The sequence below is a fragment of the Balaenoptera physalus genome (genome assembly GCF_965194825.1).
Source record: "Balaenoptera physalus genome assembly, chromosome: X".
Lineage (NCBI taxonomy): Eukaryota > Metazoa > Chordata > Mammalia > Artiodactyla > Balaenopteridae > Balaenoptera > Balaenoptera physalus.
In genome coordinates, this window is record NC_138903.1 from 81671709 (window position 1) to 81689665 (window position 17957).

General features: G+C 34.2%; 1 protein-coding gene across 1 annotated transcript in view; it reads left to right on the forward strand.

Moving 5' to 3' along the window:
• The window catches only part of LOC309653022 (protocadherin-11 X-linked-like), a 548071-nt gene that overhangs the window by 387421 nt on the left and 142693 nt on the right, over positions 1 to 17957 (forward strand). The window contains exon 5 of the mRNA XM_082447359.1: positions 8139 to 8168. Coding sequence (XP_082303485.1) covers positions 8139 to 8168 — 30 coding nt within the window. The remainder of the gene's footprint in view (positions 1 to 8138; positions 8169 to 17957) is intronic.

Genomic DNA, 17957 nt, shown 5'->3' on the forward strand with positions numbered 1-17957 from the left:
GTGTCTGTCACATTGATTTTGTTATTGTCACAGTATAAGAATGTTTCAGGGCAAGAGTAGGGTTTTGAATAAACCAGAAAGATTATGTGAGAACAAGTGTCATAGTATTCTAACTTAACCCTGCCTTCTCATAAGAAACTGTGAATTTGGTATCATCCATAATATTCCGCTTCTATGTCATTTTGAGAATATTTTACTCTTGTTTAGCTTTGTTAGATCAATTCCAGTATCAATCTTGAATAAAGCATTGTTTTTTTCCCCCCTTAGTTTGACTCTCATTCTGGTACTCTATATAATCTCTGCATGTTCCAAATCCAACGTTCAGCACCCATGAAAAAATCATTTCAACTGGATTTAATCAGTACTCTCAATCCCTTTCCCCCATATTCAGCAAATGCAATGTCATTGTCCCATGATATCCTATCATGATATCCTATGTGTTCTTGTCCCATGATATCCTATGTGTCCCATGATATCCTATGTGTTCTTCCCATGATATCCTATGTGTTCTTCCAACTGTTTTATCAGACTTTTAACAGTGATATACTATAAGGTAGGTGGATTTGAATAAATAATTTGACAAACATTTTTAAAAGTTTCATTAACTTTAGCAGAGGGAATTTCCTTAATGTATTTCAAATTATATGTAAATTCATATCAAGAAATAGATAACCTTTCAACCCTCTCAACGGATGGGTTTGGCAATCTATTCAATGGTATCTTAGTAACAGGGAATAGTACATTAAGCTCACATAGTAGAATAGTTCATGCTACATAGTTTTATTGATCTAATTAAAATAATTTTGGACTCCAGTGTATAGTTTTAAAAATATTTAGATAGGAATTTAATTCTAAGTATTCTAATATTTAATTCTAATATTCAGACACTCTTTAATTCTAAAGTTACAAATAAATTACCTTGATGGCAAGGATGTGGAGAAATTGGAACCCTTGTACACTACTGATGGGAGTGTAAAATTGTGCAGCTGCTTTGGAAAACAGTCTGGCATTTCCTCAAAAGATTTAACATAATGTTACCCTATGACCCAGCCATTCCACTCGTAGGTATATACCCAAGAGAAAAGAAAACACATGTCCATGCAAAAACTTCTGTATGATGTTTATATTAGCATTATTCATAATACCCAAAAGGTGTAAGTACCCAAATCCCCATCAATTGATGAATGTTTAAACAAAATGTGGTATATCTATACAATGAAATATTATTTGGACATACAAAAGGAATGACTTACTGAAACATGATGCAACATGGTTGAACCTTGAAAACATTATTATAAGTGAAAGAAGCCAACCACAAAAGACCACACATTATATGATTTTATTCATAAGTCCAGAACAGAGAAATATACAATGAAAAAACAGAAAGTAGTTTAGTGGTTGTTTAAAGCTTGGGAGAAGTGAGAGGTTAAGGGGTGATAGTTAAAGAGTATGGGGTTTCTTTTGTTTTGTTTTGTTTTATGTGTTTAAAAAAAATTTATTGGGGTATAGTTGATTTATAATATTGTGTTATAGGGTTTCTTTTCGAGGTGATGAAAATGTTCTAAAATTGAATATGGTGATGATTACAGATACCTGTGAATATACAAAAAAAACTTTGACTTTATACTTTAAATGGATTAATTCTATGGTATGTAAGGTATATCAATAAAGATGTTAAAATAAAACACCAGTAATAGGAGCTAACATATATATACTATTTAAAGTGCCAACTACTGTTTGATGCCCCTAGTTTACTGATTTAACCCTTGTAACAAATACTCTGGAGTAGGAACTCATATTTCTCTATTCTACAGATGATGAAACTAAGGCAAAATGACAAGAAGAAACATGCCTGGGGTTACATAGGTAATAAGTGATAGAGACAAGAGTTGAATCCAGTCAATATAGCTCCAAAATTTGTGCTTTTCAGTAAGATTCATAATCAATTATTACAATCTAGCTCTAATTATCTATGTAATTAAATAATAGAGGAATATCTTGTTATTTGATTCAGTCTATAAATATTTATTGTAGGTCTCCTTAGTACCAGGCACTTTTTTAGGCATTGAGAATATAGCAGAATTCCAAACTCCAAAATGATAAAATGCCTGCTGCCACGGAGCTTACATTCTAGAACTTTAGAATCCAGAAGATCTGGATTGAAACCTCAGCTCTATACCTTACAAGTAGAGTGATTAAGTAAATTTCTTCATCTCTTTGATCCACATTTTCCTCTTTGTAAAATGGAAATGATAATTTTCTCACATCAAAGTGTCACTATAACAATTAAGTGAGATGATATTTGTCACTATAACAATTAAGTGAGATGATATTTGTAAAGCATTTACTAAAATGCTTCATACTCAATAAATGAAAGGTGATGATAGCAGTGGCAGTGATAGTTGTAGTAATAGTATTCCTGTCATTGTCACAATCATCACCTTCATCATCATTAAATGTAGCTAATGCCTTGGATTCAGTGTAGGAGGAAGATATAGCCTTCTAAACTTTTGCTTGAATAAGTTCACATAGATACTTGTGAACCCAGGACTGAAACCTGAATCTTCTGATTTCAAATTTCATATTCTCTTTACTGATGTATTGAAACTATGTATACAATTTTTATACCAGTCTCAAATTTAGAAAAAAGAGAATAAGACAATAAAAATCCATAGATACATTCCCTTAAATGTGTTCTTTTGAAATGGTGATTTACATTTTAGAGAGGAAATAGATAGTAAACAAACATGTTGAGAAGGACTTTTAGGCTTACTATTATTATTAGATTCACCAGTATCTTTCCTTTAAAGCCAACAACACTCTAAGTTGCTAACTGAATAAAGTTCTGAAATACAATGTCACATGTACCAGCCTACTAAAAAAAATAAACTAGGCTGTGGTAGTTATATGGAGATTTAAGCCAAGTAAAAATTACACTTGAAGTTCTGATATTTTTAAAGCGTAGATTAGGGGGAGAGGTTGGATATTCCACATGGTATAGTATTAGAAACCTAACTCCATAGGCTTTTAATTTTTTATAAACACACATGCACACACAGCGATAAAAAACCTTCTTCCCCAGTTTTTTCCATCTGTTAGACAAATATTTATTCGGGATCTGCTCTGTGTACTATTTTCGTTTGACCATGCCATTCAGAAAAGGTACCACCACAACCCTGCTGGTGTCATTGAAAGTGCTTTTTGTTAAATCTTGACCACTACTGGACATCTCAAGTTGTTATTGCACCTGATCCAGCTGACAAAAATTTAGTGATGTTGAATGGACCTAGAGATTATCATACTAAGTAAAGTAAGCCAGACAGAGAAAGACAAATATCATATGATATTGCTTATATGTAGAATCTAAAAATAAATGATACAAATGAACTTACATACAAAACAGAAATAGACCCACAGACATAGAAAACAAACTTATGGTTACCAAAGGAGAAAGGTGGGGGGGACAAATTAGGAGTTTGGGATTAACATATACACATTACTATATATGAAATAGATAACCTACAAGGACCTACTGTATAGCATAGGGAATTATACTCAATATTTTATAATAACCTGTAAGGCAAAAGAATCTGAAAAAAATAGATATATATTTATGTATGACTGAATCACTTTGCTGTTTTCCAGAGACTAACATTGTAAATCAACTATACTTCAACTAAAAAAAGAAATTTAGTGATGGTTGATGCTTTATTGAGTGATAATCGTAATCAGCTTTTAAAATAAAGCTGTGCTTATCAAGTGCATTATCTCCTGTACACATTCTGTTCTATTTCTTTCCTAATCAGCAAGCAGAGTAGTGAGTTAGGATAAGCTCTGGTGTCTTTGTCCTCTAATAAGTTTCTTCCTCTTTCTGTTACCTGTATTTAGAGATGTGGCTGCCTTGACTTCTGACTCTAGTCTTGTTCCCTTTACTCTGTCATTAGTCTTAGTGATCAGAAATTCCTAATAGTTGTGTTCAAGAGTACAGCTGTACTGTACACAAGTCAGAAAAGGAAAAGAGAAGTAGTAAACTTGGAGATGGGTAAAAGAAGGAGTTAGGATTTTTCAGAGAGACTGCACAGAGGCAATATTCTTTTGGGTTAGAGATTTCTTCTTGTGTTGATCCCACCCTTTGTCCTTGTTGTGTTCATCCTGAATGCACAGGCCAAAAACAGACAAAGCTGAAACAAAAGCACATAGATATTGAGGAATACCAAAATCATTTGATCTTATTTCTTCCAATTATACTGATACAGCTACAGCCTCAGTGTATACTTGAATAACTCTTCACCGTGGTGACTTATCTGCCACCACACTCTACTGGGCTAACTCTGTATGATACAGAAGAGAGCTGACTAAAATTTGAGGATGCTCTCCTAGTTGGATCATCCCCTTGATATTAACACATTTTACTTCTCTTGTATGATATATCTTGGCCCTCTTTTTCATTAGAGTCAATCAGCTCTATCAATCTAGGAAATTAGATATAATAGGAGAAATGTTCATTTATTGGCAGCAAGAGTTAGAATTTATTCACTCCTAGAGGTTAATAAGAACGTATATGAAAACTACATGACTAATGTATACTATAGAAAATTCTGAGCCCATAACATTCAGACTGGTGAACTTTTCTCCCTACCTCACTATATATAATTTAGTTTGGACAGTGATTTTGTTGATATAATTTTGGCCTCTTGGGGGTCATTTTTAAAATAAGGGGATAAAAATCCATGTCTCCATTAAAATAGAAATTGCTTTTCAGCATGTTTTTTCCCTTTCCAGAATTGATTTTTTTTTAATGTTTCTATCATCAAGTCTGGTATTAATTTGCCAACCTACTCACATGCCTGCCAATATATTTCTGTGCTTTCTTTTAATTCTAATGCTTGTCTAGTTGTCATGAGATAGGGCCCACTTATGGTGACAGATTGTGTTCTGTCTGTGTGGTGTGGAAAATGCAAAGACTATCATTTTAATATTTCCCACTTGATCTATTTTAAACTTTCTCAATAGAAATTCTCAAACAAGGGCAAAAGGAGCACAGCACAGGCAATGCTCTTAATTAAAATATATAATTTAGGGAAATAAACACATATTCTGGAGTTGTCTTTTTTCACTGCAATGGTAAAGAGGTGCTCTCAATATGTTGACTAACCTTAAATATTAAGTCATTACTTTTTCAATAATTCACTAATTTACCAAGAGAGATATAATTAATATTTTCACATCTTCACTTGTCTTGCTAAGGATTTTGCATTGCTCAGTAATAAGTGGTAAAACATCTAACTAAAATCTACTGTGATTTTACAGTAAATTCTAATGGAGGGAATATAAAAAGATCTATCGTGGTTCTATAAAATAAAGAATGGTATTTTTTAATATTATATTCTTAAATATGGGTAAAGTTTTGAGGGTTTTTTTGTCCATGATATTATTTCTGTTGGAAAGTTAAAATTTTTAACCTGTTATTTAAGAATTATCATTCATAATAAAGAGAGATGTAAATACCAATTGTTTAAAGACATTAAAATCCAAGGACACTTTCGTGAAAGAGATTATTCAAGGCATTATCCTCAGGCTATGCCTTCACAGACAAATAGAATTCTAACACTGAGCCATTGACGGCTGAATTTGATCAACACATAAGGACAATAAGAATATCTTAGGCTAAAAATAATTACCCAAAGTGGAAAGAAAAAAAACACACTTTGATTTCCTTAGATAATAGAATTGTGACCATGTCTGGATACCTTCCTCAAAAGTCAATTTTGGAAACTCAAGTTATATTAATATGACAGGAAAAAAACTATACCCTCTTTGGTCTGAGAATAAGTCATTGGATAGCAAAATATAGAGCCTTTGTTTTGTTTCAAGGCAAATTATGCTCAGAGACTGAGATTATCTTTGCCAATATTTTATTTAACACAGGTCTACTGTGGGAATTATAATTTCACAAGCCAATAGCATATAAGATAATGTCCCTTAATAAGCCAATAAAGAAATAACATACTCCAAACCAATGATTGATTAATTACACTATTGTTCCAGGCAAAGGGCACGATGAAAGGAATAAAGTCCAAATTTAGTTGTGGTGTACCTTTCTGTTGCAGGAAGGGAGACCCCTTCCAGGGCCTAGAGTGGGCTCTTGTCAACACTCGCAAATGAATTGTCCAAGGAGACACATGTACTGACAAAGCAAAAGACTTTATTGGAAATGGGCACCCAGGCAGAGAGCAACAGGGTAAAGGAACCCAGAAGAACTGCTCTGCTACGTGGCCTGCGGTCTCAGGTTTTATGGTAATGGGATTAGTTTCCGGGTTATCTCTGGACAATCATCTTGCGTGGCGCATATTTGATCTGACTCAGGGTCCTCCCTGGTGGCGTTCACATCTCTCAGCCAAGATGGATTCCAGTGTGAGGGTTTCTGGGAGGTGGGCAGGACATGTCGTCTCCTCCCTCCTTCTTTTAGCCCTTCCCAAATTCTTCCAGGTTAGTTTTACAGGACATACTATGGGTTGGCATGTCCTCCCTCCTTTGGCCCCTCCCGAATACTCCTGGTTAGTTTTTGGTGGCAGCACCACATTCTTCATCGAGACCTCCTGTTGCAAGACAACTCAGGCAAGAGGTTATCATCATGCCTGGTCAAGGTTTCAGTCAATGATTCCCTGACATTTCTATGAGCTGGTTCTCGGGAGAGAGAGCTTAGTCAACTGAGAGCTGATGTCCAGCTGCCAGCGCAAAGAGGAAAGTCTCTTGTTGTAGAGCACATCTCTAGGAAATGAAGGCACTGAGGCTGGCAAGCATGATAATCTCCTTCCCTGGGCCTGCTTCATGGTTTTCACCACTGCTGAGCAGAGATCCACCTTCCTAGGCAGGAGCCAATACCCTAAAGTCTTCAGAGAGCTATTTAGATCAGCAAAGAGTCACCTTGCCCAGACCGAACACTCTCAGATGGTCCTCACACACTCTGGGTATTTATACTCTAATGTCCCCTTGCCATAGTTGCTTCTTCATATGTTCTTATTGATAAGACCCCAGCGGTGCCCCTCAGCAGTTGAGCTACTACTGAGTGCTTGTCAGCAATGGCAGATGTTGATGATGACATCCTGACACAACAACTTCAATACTTTTATTGAAACAAGTTTACTTATAAAAACAACTGTATTCTTAGATCAAAACAATTTTTGTCATGAACAAATAGATCTGAAATCATATCAAACCACTAAACAACAGCATTCATCCTCTTACTACATTTATTGTATCTTTCTTTGTATATACCCTTATTTCAAATTCACCTCTATCTATCTCCTCCCCAATTTTCTCTGATGCTCAGAGAGACTTTTGCACAACTGTAGCAATGACAGGGAACTGAGATAAATTTGGGGAGTATCGTTAGCTAGAAATGCTAGACATGTGATCCTTTTATCATGTGATGTATTCATCCTCTACAATGGAGAATGAATCCAAGCGACAAATGGCCTAAATGCTTCTGGAGTTTTCAAAATCAATTTACCCCATTTCCTGAGGTTGAATGGGAGAAAAAAAGAAGTCCTAAATAAAAATGAACAAAATGACTTTACCAGGATGGCTGCAAAAATTATTTAGTTGAACAGAATTGAATTAAGTTGCTCCTAAGACCCACAAAAATTAACATTTAGAGAGAGTATCCAAAGCTGTATAGATATTTATGTTTATTCCTAATTCATGAATCTCCAACTAAACTAGCTTTTCTTTTTAAGAAATGTGTTCATGCTTGAGATAAAGACTCATCCACTTAAAAATGGTTGGAAAATAAATAAGAGAATATCTAATTGGAAATATGTCTTTTCTTGGCCAATGCCTATGTGAGCTAAGGATTTAATGACTTTTTGATGACCATCGAAGATTTTTATATGGCTCTACATATTGCTGTATGAGATTTACAATGTTATTATATCCCTTTCCTGAAACCACTGAAGAATGCAACAGATGAAAATAGTTTCATTAGAAGAACAAAACAGTGTATTATTGCACTGGGAATTTTGGCATGTTTTTTAAAAAATGTATTTGCAATAACAAATTGGAGCTGATTTTTGTTTTTGTTTTTGTTTTGTTTTGTTTTCCTTTGCTTGCTTTGCCTCCACTTTATCCTAAATCAGCGGAAATCCGAGGGAAAAAAGGCGGGAAAGGTAAGATTGTAAATTTCAAAGAAAATTGATTTCAAAATATGTTGTGATAGTTTTTTCTTACATTTCTGAAGCCACAGTAGCTACTAAGTGGAGTTAAAACTGTAAGTATTTAAGATGACATATGTTGTAGTTCTGCCTTAAAAGAGCTTCAGGCTGAGCTGTCTCTACATTTTGTATCACTTACACAGTCCTGGAAGCAATTTTCAAGTCTTATTTTATTTTATTTTTCACCAACACTTTCTTTTCCCACTGTGCCAAAACAACATACCGCTGACAGCATCACTTCGTGAATATTCTGGTAATACAGTTATTTTATGATAAATTTTAACAATAAAAGGGACCATTTTGGTGTCAATTCACAATTTAACAGTGACAGCACAAGTTAGGGAATATGAAGCATGATGATGTCTGATAAGGTCACAGAGAAAAATACCATAAACTAAACATGGTTAATCAGTAAATTGATGTTCTCTGAGAAACTGGGCTTTAGAATGTCATCTTTCAATGCAAAAATTTTTTTCTAATTGAAATATAGATGATGTACAATATTATGTTAGTTTCAGGTGTATTACATAGTGATTTGACATTTGCATACATTATGAAATGATTAACACCATGATAAGTCTAGTAACCATCTGTAACCATATAAAGTTATCACAATATTATCGACTGTATCCTTTATGCTGTATATTACATCTGCATGACTTATTTATTTTAAAACTGGAGGTTTCTACCTCTTAATCCCCTTCACCTTTTTCAACCACTTTCCTCCCCTCTGCCAACCGCCTTTTTGTTCTCTGAAGTCTGTCTTTGTTTTTTAGATTACTCATATAAGACCATACAGTTGTTGTCTTTCTCTGTCTGATTTATTTAACTTAGCAAAATACCCTCTTGATTCATCCATGATGTCACAAATGGCATGACTTCTTTTTTTTTTAATGGCTGAGTAATATTCCATTATTATTGCATAATATTTGATGGACTCTTATTTGGCTTCCATATCTTGGCTATTGTAAATAATGCTGCAATGAGCATTGGGATGTATATATCTTTCTGAAATAGTGTTTTAGTGTTTTTGTGCTGGATCATATGGCAGTTCTATTTTTAATTTTGTGAGGAAACTCCATACTGTTTTCCACAGTGGCTGTACCAATTACATTCCCACCAACAGTGCACAAGGTTTCCCTTTTCTGTACATCCTCACCAACACTCGTTATTTGTTGTCTCTTAATGATAGCCATTCTGACAGGTGTGAGGTGGTATCTCATTGTGGTTTTGATTTGAAGTTCCCTGATGATTAGTGATGTTGAGCATCTTTTCATGTGTCTTTTGAGCATCTGTATGTCTTCTATGAAAAAATGTCTATTCTGTTCCTCTGTCCATTTTTTAATCAAGTTGTTTGTTTTCTTGACGTTGAGTTGTATGAGTTCTTTGTGTATTTTGGATATTAACCCCTTATCAGTTATATCATTTGCAAATATATTCTCCCATTCTGTAGGTTGCCTTTTTGTTTTGTTGATGGTTTCCTTCGTTATGTAAAAACTTTTGAGTTTGATGTAGTCCCATTTGTTTTTTTTGCTTTTGTTTTCCTTGCCTGAGTAAATAGACTCCCCAAAATATTGCTAAGACCTATGTCAAAGACCATGCTGCCAATGTTTTCTTCTAGGACTTTTATTGTTTCAGGTCTTACATTTAAGCCTTTAATCCATTTTGAGTTTATTTTTGTATATGGTGTGAAAAAGTAGCCCAGTTTGATTCTTTTACATGTAGCTGTCCATTTTTCCCAGCACCATTTATTGAAGAGAATTTTTCACATTGTATAGTTTGACCTCCTTCAATGTGAAAATGTTAAGTTCTACTCACATATATATGAACAGTCTAGCTGTCTAGAAAAATTTGGTTTTCTACCATTAAAAAAATAAACTATGTCACACATATTGTTAAATTTTAATTACCTCATTGGTTAAACTGCACCACCACTAAAAATAAACAGCTATTCAGCTGTTCACTGACATTTGTTTTCTAGAATTTATGCCTTGGTTTCTTCACCATGTTTTGAGGTTTGGAACCAAAATGTTGTCATAACTATATGCTAGGTTAAATATGAGTGTTTTTCTAGTTTGAGAGACCAAATTTTGTCTTTGAAAAATAACTTGCCAAAGGGTGGTCTAGACTATGCCAGAAGTACTCTGTTAGCCCTGGATGGCTTTATCAAGTGTGAGAATTACCTGAAAACGGAGCCTGACTAGAATGTCAAAATGAATTTTCATTAGTGTTTGAGAGATAAACTAAAATAACAGCATTAGAGAATTTTCACTCAATATACCTTTCTGAAAGTTTTTAAATGCCTGTCTGAACCATCTTATCACTGTGACCTTGGAGTGATGACTTTTTGAGAATTAACTCCTCAGAGAAGGCAAAAGTTTATAGAAGATTTCTCCAATTAAAAGGAGGAAAGCAAGGGGAATAAAATGTCACTAGCTATGTAAAGTGAAAGAGAGAGAGAGAGAGAGAGAGAGAGAGAGAGAAGCTCTACAGATTTTAGGTGTTCTAACATTCTCAACCATTCTGGTAAATTTAGAAAAGGACCTGTTACTCAGTTATTTAAAAGTTGGAATTTTGAAGAACAGAAATATTGGCAGATTTTATCTAGTATAGTTATTCTATAAATAGAAAAGTGTTTTTGTTTTAGAAAATTAAGACTCTGTATACAGCACTCTGGGGTGAACTCAGAAAACACCTGGGTCATGAAACTTTAACATAAACCACTTCAATTGTGAATATTAAAACAGTAATATAATCACAATATAAGGAGCAATGGAAAGTGTGGTTTTTAGTGATGGATATATTTTTTTTTTTGGTCAAATAAAAGCAAATCTGGACTTAGAGATTTTATTCAGAATAGAGAGAAGGCTCTGACCTCAGAAATCTGCAAGGTCTTAAAATCTAACAGAAAAAAAGGTGTTTCTTTTTTTTAAGGTAAAAAGGGGTAAGCAGAGATAAGCAGAATCTTTTAAGAAGAAACTGGACAAGCCAGATAAGTGACCAGTGGGGTCCACCAGGAAAAGTGTTTTGCTGTGGTCAGCTTATTCCCAAGAGACCCTGATATAGGGGATGTGTTCCACATTTTTAGTGCTTGCTCATTCCTTGGTGGCAAGCAGAGCTCAGGAGCCTGTAGGAAGGAGAGATTCCTGAGAAAAGTTTGGTCAAGACAAAGTGTTGTAAGAAAAGGAGGGCGCCAAAGAATGGTCATATCCCAGGTTTTGGGCAAGCCCCTGGGATGAGTTCCCAAGCAAAGATCTTTGGCTTCATGCAGGAAAGAATTCAAGAGCAAGTCAAAGTAAAGTGAATGCTGATTTATTCAGGGAGATACACACTCCATAGATAGAATTTGGGCCATCTCAGAAGGCAAGAGGGCCCTGGGGTATGGGTTGTTAGTTTTTATGGGCTGGGTAATTTCATAGGCTAACAAGTGGGAAGATTATTCCAACTATCTGGGGGAAGGGGCAGAGATTTCCAGGAGTTGGGGCACCACCAACTTTTGGTCTTTTATTGTCGGCCTCTGAACTGTCATGCCTGTGGGTGTGTCATTTAGATGTTAATGTATTACAATGAGCGTATAATGAGGCTCAAGGTCTACTGGAAGTTGAATCTTCCACTGTCTTGGACCTAGTAGGTTCTAACCAGTTTTTGTAGTATCCTGTTTTTCTCAACGGCTGTGTCATTCTTTTAATTGTTGTGCCCTGCCCACTTCTCTTCGGTCTCAAAAGCAGAGTATAAGAAAGGGACAGCTGTGAGAACTTGGTCATTTTTTCCCACTACCGTTCTATACCAAAGTAAACACAGTAAAATTAACTTACTAATATTGTGTTTACTCTGTTCCAAGCACTGTGTGTGTGTAAGTGTGTGTATACATATAAGTGCATATATGTATATATGTATACTTCTATATCTATATCTACATCTATATCTATATGTCTATACCTACTACATATTTAGTCCTATAAACTCATAGTTTAATCCTATGAACTCTTTTACAGTTGAGGAAACCATGGTACAGAGAGCTTAAGTGCTTGCCTAAGATTACAGAGCTCACCAGTAGAAAAGCCATGAGTTGAACCCAGGCAATCTGTCCAGAATAACTTTAAAAAAAAAAAAAAAGAGAAAAACTTGAATCATAAAACAAATACTTCTTTTATATCAAAATAATTGTTTTATTGTATTTTAGTAATTACCCTGAATATATTTAATGTTTTAAGATGCTTCTGGAAGAATAATATTTTTTAAAAAATTTACTTCTGTCAACTCTGATGATGCTACATACCTATTATCAAGCCCTTTTCACTAGTCTAGCCTGACATAATATGGTTAACATATACTATGGAGATTAGGTCTGTCCTCTGACGCCCTTTATTTTTGGTTCATTGCGTTTATGTATACATTTGAAGGGTATTTTGGATATTAAATTCAAGAAGCTATAAACCTTAAATATATTAAGTGTCAGAATATTCATTAACTTTGGATTTACTGCAAATGTCTCCATAAAAAGTTGAATTAATCTCTTGAACTCTCGAACCTCACCTATTTAGGTTTTTTTAGTATAAATTATAAAATATTACTTTTACATTCAGTTTAATTCAGAGTAAGTGAAAAATATAAGCTTCCTGCATTTGTAAAAAAATAGGGCCGCATATTAACTTAGCTAAGAATGAAGTATCTACATGAATGCTTTATTGTCCTAAAGTCTCAAACATCAAAGTACCTAGAGTCTCAAACTTCAAAGGACCTATAATTTCTCAATGACTTCCTCAGCTATTTACATTTAAATGACTTCAGAGGCCTCACCAAACAAGACTAGTTTTAGATTCCAAATCAGAGGTTTAAGGTACAGAGATAGATAGACATGTTTTTCTACCTCTCTTTTAAAAGATTACATTTCACAGGGAAGCTAGTGGCATTCAAAGAGCAGAATAAAAGCAAATGGCACAAAAAAAAAAAAAAAAAAAAAAAAAAAAAAAAAAAAAGCAAATGGCACACTCCATAGTTCATTCATTCTTTAGTATGGAATGGCTAAGAGTTAATTAAGGAGAAAATACATTTCAACACATAGCCATCTGTGATTGAATAAATTAGTGATAGCAATGTTTATTTTCAACTAAAAGAGAGAAATACAATTTTTGAACCTGGTTAATATAAAACAAACATTTCTTGCTTAAACACAAACTGATTCCCTAAGTTAGTACTAACCTAAAAATTTCCACATAGATTTTATTTTTTTAAATCCCTCCCCTTTGGCTAAGCCTGAGTTTAAATTGCCCTCAGGGTTTGCACAAATGGCCATGCTTGATAAAGAGTATGTTCACCAAAGTGCTAAACTGAAGTTGGCAGAAACAGAACTGACTGAGATTCTCAAAAGAGTATATTTCTTATTTCTTTATATTTGCCTAAGGTGAATTTACAAAGTGGCTTCTTTCAGACTAGGCTAGTTGGTAGCAGAAGGAATAGCTATAGGAAAAAAGCAAATAAAAGTCATTGCCTGTTATTGGCCTCTCTTCATCCAGACTCCTGTCATTTGTGTGACCATTTGCTCCAAGGCTACATGAAGAAGAGGGAGGCAATGAGAATGTTCAAAGGAACATATATTAAAGTAACATTTTACTGGTGTCTCCAAGATACTTCTTCTTCCCTTATCCTATTCAACAATCCAGAAACTTTGGGAAATTTCTTCATCATAAATTGTCCTAACTGTATAATTTATAAGTTTGAATACGGCATGGCATGTTGAGATATTTTTTAAAGGTTTTCTCTAAATGAAACTAATTCTAAGGTTACATTTCTGAAGAGATGTATCCACAAGCCTTGGCTTTAATGAAGGATTATTTTCATACATACTTTTTGCAGCATGATAATCTAGCAAATGCATGAAGCTAAATCTACAGCAGTTGTGAATGCTATTTCTTCTATACTAACCAGTTTTCCTTATCAGGCATTCAACTGAGTGTTAGTAATGCTATGAGAAAGTTAAATCACATAAGAGCTCTAATTTAGCATTACCAACTACAAGCAAACCTATTTACCTTTTTCCTACGTATGTTCCCTAGATGTGATCTTCTAGGGACATTGTACTGCAGGTATACTGAGTCCTTTGGTAGTGTCTTAACAGCTTCTTATTTTGCTTTGGAATAGATTATTTAACTCAATGAGTAGTGACTGAAAATTTAGTTAGTGGCAAAAAAAGTGACAGATTTTAAAGGACATCTCTGGTTTGATTTTTGGATTCTCCTTCTATGCTTATTCAAGACTTCTGCTTGCACTGACATTCAATGTTAAAACTGTTAATGTAGCTATCACCACAAATAGATATCTGTTTTGTCTTACATGTTTGTTTTTGTTGATCTGTTTTGGATTTTGTTGATTTTTGTTGTTCGGTTTGTTGATTCTATGGCCCTTACATGTACATGTGTGCATTTCCTGTATGTTATTTTCACGTGATTACAAGGACTCCATGATTTTGAACATTGTCCTCTCTTTTTATGACCATAACTTTATTATCCGCCTTGTGTTATCTTATCTTGTGAACTTGAACTTTCCCTTCATTAGGTCCTCTAATTGCTCATCCCACTTTATGAAATTCCTTCCTGGTTACATTTCTCTCCCCATCTCATCATTACTATCCTTGGCTTTTCATTCTTGGCTTCTCACTCTGTTTATGGTGCCAATTTCCAGCTGTAGTCCTCTCACAGATTGTATTCTCCACAGGTCACTGAACACTCTTTGGCAAAAAAAAAAAAGAAATTACAAAATTGTACTCAAAATCTAGCTTACTACACATTCATAGTATTAAACTTCTACTGTGGCTCTAGGTATTGTTCAGAAGTCTTTTTATGCTCCTTTCCATTAAATTTCTATCCTGGGCCTTGAATGACTATCCCAAACCTTTTCAACCATCTTCAAATTCCTTTTACAATTTCCAACCCTGAATTACCAGCAGACGACTTTAGGTCCTACTATCCTAAGATAGAAACCACCTTTGTAACCCCAATATATTTCTGAGTTCCTTTCTAGTATCTCATTTGTTCCCTTTCAGTTATTGAAATATCTAGCTTTTTAGTCTCTTTATACATGCCACTTCCATTTTTCCTTTAAATATACATAAATGTCATTTGTCAAGGAAAATAAATATGAAATAACCACGCCCCCAAGTAGACTATATCCTCTTCAGCCATTGCTGTAATTCACTACTAAATTGAGGGAGTCATCTCTCTATTAACTGCATTTCCTCACTACATATTCCCTGCTATAATTTATTATTTTTACTTCCAATTAAAATATAACCCTTTCATCATTTGTCCAAGATCTTCTGCTTACTAGCTCCAGAATTTCTGTTACATTTGACATTTTAAACACTGCTCCTCTCCCAGTATTTCTGGAAACCTTTCTTCCATAAAGCCTTCTGTGATCTGTCCATCCATTTCTACCCATAAATATAATGTTCACAACTGGATTGTGAGTTCATGTTAATCAAGTACATATTTCTTCTGTATCTTTTCAATTCCTAGTGTAGGAGAGGAAAACTTTTCCCTTTTTCCCTTCTAGGTTCTCTGGCTGGTCTAATAATTAAACTGACATAAGATAGATTAACAGGAGAAAAACAAATTTAAGTTTGTACGTATGGGAGCTCATAAAAATATGATGCTCAAAGAAGTAACCAAAGCCGGCAGCTTTTATATCTTTTAGATAAAGAAACAATAAATTTATAAAGAATTGACAAGAAAAAGGGATTTGGGCTTGGGGTAGTAAAATTAGTAAAGAAGCAACAAGGTTTTTGTATACAACTTTCTTGGCCCTGAATTCCCTGTCTCTGGTGATGAGGATCTCTATCTTTCTCCTTGTACAGGGAGGATACCTTTCACATTGGAGATTTATTTCCTGTTTTTAGGGGGACAAAGGAAGGTCAGAGTGTTCTTCTTGCACTTGCTATTTCTTAAGTTACTTTAATTCCAAATAATCAGTACAATGAAGTAGCGTATCTTGGGGTGACCTGCCCTGAACCTCATCACTAGCACACTATCATATTTCACTTTTTATAGACATTTAGTGTATTGTCTTATTTTAAATTTCCAAATTTTGATAATTTAACAGAACTGACTTAATCCAAAGGAAACTGATTTCAAATTTTCCAGAATAAAATGTGAAGTATTCTACTAATGTAATAACAAATGCTCGATTATACAGGGATTTAAAAATCTTCTTTTTAGGGTCCTCTGACTTCATGTAAAACAGAAAGAAATATGTGGCACAAATGGTAAACTACTACTTAGCCCTAATTCAGGCAGTTGTAATCCTGTTCTTTAGTGTGCATAGAAGTATCCTGGGAAAATCAATGCTGAGAGGTGTCTTCTTTGTAAAACTCTGATGCTCTGAATATTTTTTCAAGTATTTTTCTGTAAGGTCCCAGGTGACTGAACTGTCCAATTTGAACTCTTTATTTTTTTAAAAATGTTATTTTTCTTTGCTCCTATGCCAAAAAAGTGGACGGAGTGTGGCTATATGATCACATTGTGTCCTTTTCTCACCCCTTACTGAAAAACTCTAAACCTCCCTTGAAAATGTTCTAAGCCTTCCTACCTACCATTGTCTCACCTTGCAGCATCAAAATTCACCTATTATATCTCTGAGAAGCAGATGTTTTCACTCTGTGTGTGGCATAGTATTGAGGACGGTCTGAAATAAAATCATACATATTCATTTCAGCTCTATGCCCTTTTCTGAATGTATGGGAAACAATATACAGTGATATCTTAAGTAAAATAAGTCAAGGTTTTAAAAGGTTTCGAAATATATTTTATTCAAAGCACTAGAAAAGAAGAAAGCAATTTCAAGGTTTATTTGAATAACACTCTTATGTGTATTAAATACATTATTCCCAGGTCGTTAGCTTTACAATAGTGTTAGGTGTAGTTACAGATTCAGCCTTTCGCATATGTACTCTTTCCATTTTCACAGATTGGGCAGTTTTCCATTCCTTTTTTTTCTAGCACTGTTGAAAGTCCTTGCTTCTGTTCATTCAATGCCATCTGAGTCAATACATAATTTAGAAGCCTTGTCTGCTACTGTCTATGACTAACTCAACAACTGATACAGTGAAATTGATACTCCAAACTATAGAGCTCAGATTAGGATTTATACCTCTGATATCAACCAAACAATTGAAACAATTATAATTCTATCCTAAACTTAGATTTTCATATCAGAAACAGTGACATAGCTGTCTTCACTGCTGAATTCATGACACCTTTGAAATGTAAAATTCCCCTACTTTAGGATAAAAAGATTAATTTTGCTTTCACCTTCTTTTGGTTTAACAGCTTTATTGGAGATATAATTCACACATTTAAAGTTTAGGTGTTTTTTTTTTTTTTTTTTTTTACTTTCCTATTTATTTATTTATTTATTCTTTTAATTGAAGTATACAATATTGTGTTCGTTTCAGGTGTATCACCTTCTTAATTCATATCTTTTGATTTCTGAAAGTAACTCGGAGAGGAAACTTTCTTAGGCAATTTATTGGATAATGTTTTCTAATAACGTTTGCCAATATCATTGCTATAGAGATATCGGCTGACCACTCTCTTTTGGACTACTAGACAAATCATGTTTATTTCATTAAATCATATGTTTTTCTCCGTGGCTGAGCTAAGGTTTAGTTATTCTATGATCTATTGCTTTCTTGCCACCAGCAGGGGACAGATTCTTTTTCAGTTTCTACTGAATATATGTCATCTTCAC